General features: G+C 45.1%; 1 protein-coding gene across 1 annotated transcript; it reads right to left on the reverse strand.

Annotated features, from left to right (window-relative positions):
* Positions 1–2,278: 2,278 nt before the first annotated feature.
* LOC115090613 (small integral membrane protein 5-like) lies at positions 2,279–5,813 on the reverse strand. Its single transcript, XM_029599957.1, has 3 exons — positions 5,512–5,813; positions 3,955–4,117; positions 2,279–2,439 (listed from the first exon to the last, which is right to left on the reverse strand). The coding sequence occupies exons 1-3, from the start codon at positions 5,512–5,514 to the stop codon at positions 2,339–2,341; spliced, it is 267 nt and encodes an 88-aa protein (XP_029455817.1). The 5' UTR covers positions 5,515–5,813; the 3' UTR covers positions 2,279–2,338.
* Positions 5,814–6,855: the final 1,042 nt, after the last annotated feature.

Raw genomic sequence — 6,855 nt, forward strand, 5'->3', positions numbered from 1 at the left:
AAATAGCTTTTGAAAATTGCTACGATAGTATGTCACATTTACATGCGTAACTCCTTTGAAAATGACCCCCAGTAGGAACAATAAATTGTGGAAGTCCTCATAAAACAAATCTCAAAAGAAATATTTAGTTTGCAATCTCCTGAAAAAAGTAGTTTTTCTCCCCACAATCAGAACTGAAAGAGGTGATCCTGTTTTTAGTTGTCATGTCCATAAACGGGCGGATTTTAAAAGCCCTGCTCGCGTAAATCTGCCCGGATTTACGCGAGCAGGGCCTTGCGCGCCGGCGTGCCTATTTTCCATAGGCCGCGGGCGCGCGCAGAGCCCCAGGACGTGCGTAGGTCCCGGGGTTTTTGGAAGGGGGCGTGTCAGGGGGCGGGACCCGATGACGCGGTGTTTCGGGGGCGGGCGTGGTGTTTCGGGGCGGGACCGTGGGCGTGGCGCCGGCCCGGGGGCGTGGTCCAGGCCTTCGGACCAGCCCCCGGGTCGGAGCACGGGGCGCGCGTAGATTTACGTCTGCTTCTCGCAGGCGTAAATCTACGGACAAAGGTAAGGGGGGGGGGTTTAGATAGGGCCGGAGGGTTGGGTTAGGTAGAGGAAGGGAGGGGAAGGTGAGGGGAGGGCGAAAGAGAGTTCCCTCCGAGGCCGCTCCGATTTCGGAGCGGCCTCGGAGGGAAAGGTGACAGGCTGCGCGGCTCGGCGCACGCCGGCTGCCTTGCGCGCGCCGATCTAGGATTTTAGAAGATACGCGTGGCGTATCTTCTAAAATCTTTGTTTTAGAAGATACGCCACCTACACGTGGCGTATCTTCTAAAATCCTGGATTGGCGCGCGCAAGGCAGCCGGCGTGCGCCGATCCAGGATTTTAGAAGATACGCCACGCGTAGGTGGCGTATCTTCTAAAACAAAGATTTTAGAAGATACGCCACGCGTATCTTCTAAAATCCTGGATCGGCGCGCGCAAGGCTGCCGATTTTGGGCAGCCGGCACGCGCCAAGCTGCGCAGCCTGTCACCATTCCCTCCGAGGCCGCTCCGAAATCGGAGCGGCCTCAGAGGGAACTCTCTTTCGCCCTCCCCTCACCTTTCCCTCCCTTCCTCTACCTAACCCACCCCTCCGGCCCTATCTAAACCCCCCCCCCCCCTTACCTTTGTCCGTAGATTTACGCCTGCGAGAAGCAGACGTAAATCTACGTGCGCCCCGTGCTCCAACCCGGGGGGCTGGTTCGAAGGCCTGGACCAAGCCCCCGGGCCGGCGCCATGACCACGGTCCCGCCCCCGAAATGCCACGCCCCACCCCCGAAACGCCGCGTCATCGGGTCCCGCCCCCCGACACGCCCCCTTCCAAAAACCCCGGGATCTACGCACGTCCCGGGGCTCTGTGCGCGCCGGCGGCCTATGGGCCGGCGTATCTTCTAAAATCCAGCGTACTTTTGTTTGCGCCTGGTGCGCAAACAAAAGTACGCGAACGCGCTCTTTTTAAAAATCTACCCCAAAATGTATTTCCAGTCTCTTTAAATAATTAAAAAAAAAATCCGATGATAAGGGATTGAAATAGTAAATGACATTGTAAGGATGATCTTAGCATCCATAACTTGTTTATATTTTTAAAATTCTTCCATTTTACCAATAAAAATATAAGTACTGCCAATTGTACAGTACACAGTAGGAACAATAAATTGTGGAATTCCTCATAAAACAAATCTCAAAAGAAATATTTAGTTTGCAATCTCCTGAAAAAAGTAGTTTTTCTCCCCACAATCAGAACTGAAAGAGGTGATCCTGTTTTTAGTTGTCATGTCCATAAAATGTATTTCCAGTCTCTTTAAATAATTAAAAAAAAATCCGATGATAAGGGATTGAAATAGTAAAGTGAAAAATGTAACTAGTGGAAGACAGAGATATAAAATTCATCCTTGGTTCCTCCACACAGTTTGTGTCTGCTTGTTCTTTTCTTTAGCTGTCATCAAAGAAAATGTAAATATGGTTTTATTTGCAGTTATTCCAGTATCTTTAACATTTTTTTTTTTTATAGTTCTTTATTTGGATGCTAAGTTAATGTTTGTTTTTTGTTTTGCGCATAGTCATTTAGAAAGTAGCAGTCTCTTTTTTTGGGGGTCTAAAGACGGACTGTGGCAGACATCCCAACGAGACTCTGTTTTTTTGGGTTTGTTTTTTTTTCCCCTCTCACCAGTTGTTTCTGTTGAATGGTGTTACTAAGGTGACTTTGAATGAGCTGACATAACGGTGGTGATTGGAGGACGGTGGTAGGGAACTGGTTCTTTTGAGTGCCAGCCCACGCAGGTAGGACCAGCTGCTTCCTCGGAACATCTTCTGTGGGTCTTCATACATCCGGGGTTGGCTCAACCTTGATGAGCCTGTGTTTCTTATTAACCCCGCAACAGTAATAGCTGCAGGCGATTACAACCATCAGCAGCACGGCAACTAGGAAGAGGAATGGGAGAAGAGAGCAATTGATCAGCTTCTGTTTAACATGCAAAGAGAAACTCTGGTTTACTGGAAACAGAGGTTAATTGCCATCAAAGCAGCAAGAAGATGCTGCTGCCTGTGTTAACTTCATATTGGGGCATCTAGAGACAGAAATGTGAGAGGATAATTTCATTACTGCTGTCTCTGTTCAATAAACTCAAGCTGAAAGGGCTAGTGGGTGGGTGGGGGGCGGAAGGGGGCAGTTTTCACACTCTCCGCATGAACCAAATCTGTAGGTGCCTTTTTTACTCAAGGACTCTGCATCACCTTTAAGTTTGTGGGCAAGTGAGAGTCATTTTGAAATTTGTCATGGATATCAAGTACTCGGACACTTTCAACTGCTCTTGGTGCCAGGTAAGAACATCTTCGGAAAATAATGCACGTAGACTTGAAAATATAATCTAAACATGCTAGTTTTCTATCCTGTTCCAAACATTCTCCTCCCCTACCCCTCCAGAACACCTCCCCTAAATGAGGCTAATGGTACAAGCATTGCGGAACACTCCTTGTTCTGTTGGCCTTAATTGAAGTAGGGCAACTTGCAGATAACCAGTGTACACGTGGCAATCACTATTAGTCTGCATAAATGGCTTTGAAAGTTGCCCTCTAAAACACACAGAGTGGTGTCGGCAGCGTGTAATACACTCTGGTGCTCTTCAGGGCAGCTTTTCCTTTCTCTTTCTTTTGTGCCATTCCCACTGAACCTCGGGCATAAAATTTGGGCAGTGCCCATTGTATTGTGGATCTACCATCCATTTCTCCTTATATCACACCTGCTGCTGGTAGCCAGTTCCACAGTCCCTTTGTCTGAATTGTGGTGGGGGGAGAGGTGATAATTTTTCCTTCCATGCTAGTAACAGCCAAGTTGCACTCCGCTGGAAGAGGGGCAAGATCACTAAAGTTCCTGGGAGGCTAAATGTGGAACTTAATATCCCAGGAAGCTCATAGCATTATTCAGCAGGGGAGCTTTGGTTTAGAGTTTAATAAGAAAAAGGAGTTCATTAAATAAAGTCTAGACAAAATTGTAATGTGGCATAAGCATGATGTGTATGGAGGCCTTTACTTATTTCCCTAGCAAAATCTTGTGGTCGCAATGTTAATTCACGTGAATATGTAGAAATTAGGTCAACAAAATATTGAACTAACTCATTACGTCTGTGACTAGCTTTCCCGAGCTATGCTCTCCAGGCTACTGAATTAGCCCCAGATGTACTGAGTTAGTCCATTAAAATGTTTTCACCTAGAACTAGTTTGACTGTTATTTCCCAAGAACATATTCATCCATGCAGACAAAATACCAAATCGTATCAAAATCCAAGGCATCATCTAAACAGCAGACTTCACTGATCTATGAGAACATGTTCTTTGAATTGTTTCTTTGAAATTAAGTATATTTAATATCTGGTCCTTGGCCTGTAGGTGGCATGTGTCCCTTTAAACCCTTTCCTTAGTATCTGGAGCACTACTTACCTATGAACAGAAGAAGAACGGTAAACGCAATAATGTTGAAGAACCCTGACTGAGGGAGTTCCTGAATCTTACTCAGGAATTTCTGTCCAATCGTCTTCAGGTCTTGGGACAGGTTTTGGGAAGCCATTTCTATCCTGCTTACCAAATCTTGTATTTTATTATTCTAAAGAAGAAAAGAGAGAGAGAGGGTGATTTGTACTACATATTTAATTGCTGCTATAATGGTTGCATGAAGAACATTTAGGTACATGAATAGGTTGTTGAATTGAAATGGACCAGTTTTATTCTGTCCTAGCAATCCACATCCTGGGCCATGGCTTATGCCCCTTTTTTGTGACTGCAGTCTCCTTTTTGAAATGCAAGCTACCCTCACAAGAAAGAGACTCCTGGGGGGAGAGGGTTTGTTCTCATATCATTTTCTATGCAAAAATGGTGAGTAAGGATCTTGTTTCAAAACTCAGATTGCGATCACAAAAATGTGCTAAACCATCACTAAACACGAATTGGTTGATTTGTCCGTCATTGTGGTCCTTAAATCAGAATGCCTTAATGATATCAACACTGTGCTTCTGACACCACTTCGCTCACCTGCCCTTCTTCCCCACAGACAAGCACTTCATTCGTTTGTATACACATCTTGAAATTAACACATGTACAGACACACAAATGCCACTAAATATTCTCGTCATATGTGTGTGTATGAATGTTACCTCCCTTCCCTCCTCCCTAGGATATCTTAATGCTTAAAGAAAGATAAAGTATGTAGGCCAACAAAAAATGTAAATCCCACATTGCAGTCATGGGAGATAGCAAACCATGTGCTGTTAGTATTCAGTCTCCCTGTAGCAAGCGCTCAGAACGTCCTCAAGTTTTCCAAGCCCAGAAAATCACTGTAACATTGAAGCAGTGGGTGTTCCCCATATCCAGGGTTAAGAACATAAGAAAATGCCATACTGGGTCAGACCAAGGGTCCATCAAGCCCAGCATCCTGTTTCCAACAGTGGCCAATCCAGGCCATAAGAACCTGGCAAGTACCCAAAAACTAAGTCTATTCCATGTAACCATTGCTAATGGCAGTGGCTATTCTCTAAGTGAACTTAATAGCAGGTAATGGACTTCTCCTCCAAGAACTTATCCAATCCTTTTTTAAACACAGTTATACTAACTGCACTAACCACATCCTCTGGCAACAAATTCCAGAGTTTAATTGTGCGTTGAGTAAAAAAGAACTTTCTCCAATTAGTTTTAAATGTGCTACTTGCTAACTTCATGAAATGCCCCCTAGTCCTCCTATTATCTGAAAGTGTAAATAACTGATTCACATCTACTCGTTCAAGACCTCTCATGATCTTAAAGATCACTGTCATATCCCCCCTCAGTCGTCTCTTGTCCAAGGTGAACAGCCCTAACCTCTTTAGTCTTTCCTCATAGGGGAGCTGTTCCATTCCCCTTATCATTTTGGTTGCCCTTCTCTGTACCTTCTCCATCGCAATTATATCTTTTTCGAGATGCGGCGACCAGAATTGTACAAAAAGCCTAGAAAACTTGATAAATTACCATTTTAGTCGTACACTGAAACTGCTGAGAGCTGACAGCGACCCGAGGTATTTTCTGCCACCTAAAAGCAGAGCTGCTTCTTTTTCTTTTTCAAATGTTAAACACCTTCTTTCTTCTATCCACACTGGCAAAAAGCTCTTCTGACGTCCTGCTTGGAATTCTGGGCACCAACTAATAGTCACAAATTCTGAATTCTGTGCTCTAGAATATGCAGATCACTGTTAGTGAAATTTCACTCCAGCAGGCTGACATAGACGTTGAAGCTCCTTTACCAACTATAGACAGCATATCATCTGACTAAATATTTTACCAAATTCAACATTTGTCCTAAGCGGATCACAAAAAAAATGAAACCTCAGATTTACATAGCGTAAACATCATAAAGCAATATCAAATTTAAGGCATTACATTATGACAGTAGGAGTTAAAAGTGCAGCAGTTTTTGAAAAGGCTGGACACTGTGATCCTGAGATCACTCAAGCAAGGGGGGAAATGCTTAAATAATTAGATTTTATATCGAAACATTGACTGAAAGTTTGTACAGATTGGTATGTTTTTTGGCTTCCAAGTCTGAAGAATTCAGAATTTCTTTTCCATATTTTGATATGTTGAAATCTGGATTTCCCTTTTAAATAGGATACCTAATGTGTTCTCTTCATAGCTGTGCAGATTTTTTTTTGTAGTGCATCAGAAACTATGCCAATTTTTCTAATGTACAAGTTTAAGGGGGTGGATAAATCAGTGGAAGTTAACACTTGGCCTGCCAGACAACCTTCAAGTTTTCTGTCATCTCTAATCTAACCAAATTGGTAGTGCAGTAATAATGGGAGATTTCAATTACCCCAATATTGACTGGGTAAATGTAACATCAGGACATGCTAGAGAGAGAAAGTTCTTGGATGGAATAAATGACAATATTATGGAGCAATTGGTTCTGGAACTGATGAGAGAGGGAGCAATTTTAGATCTAATTCTTAATGGAGCACAGGATTTGGTGAGAGAGGTAATGGTGCTGGGGCAGATTGGCAATAGTAATCATAATGGGGCGGATTTTCAGAGCCCTGCTCGCCTAAATCTGCCCAAAACCGGGCGGATTTAGGCGAGCAGGGCCCTGCGCGCCGGTGAGCCTATTTTACATAGGCCTACCGGTGCGCGCAGAGCCCCGGGACTCGCGTAAGTCCCAGGTTCTCCGAGGGGGGCGTGTCGGGGGCAGCCCGGTCGTCGCGGCGTTTCGGGGGCGTGTCGGCAGCGTTTTGGGGGCGGGTACGGGGGCGTGGCTACGGCCCGGGCGGTCCGGGGGCGTGGCCGCGCCCTCCGTACCCGCCCCCAGGTCGCGGCCCGGTG

Source organism: Rhinatrema bivittatum, chromosome 4, assembly GCF_901001135.1.
Source record: "Rhinatrema bivittatum chromosome 4, aRhiBiv1.1, whole genome shotgun sequence".
Classification (NCBI taxonomy): domain Eukaryota; kingdom Metazoa; phylum Chordata; class Amphibia; order Gymnophiona; family Rhinatrematidae; genus Rhinatrema; species Rhinatrema bivittatum.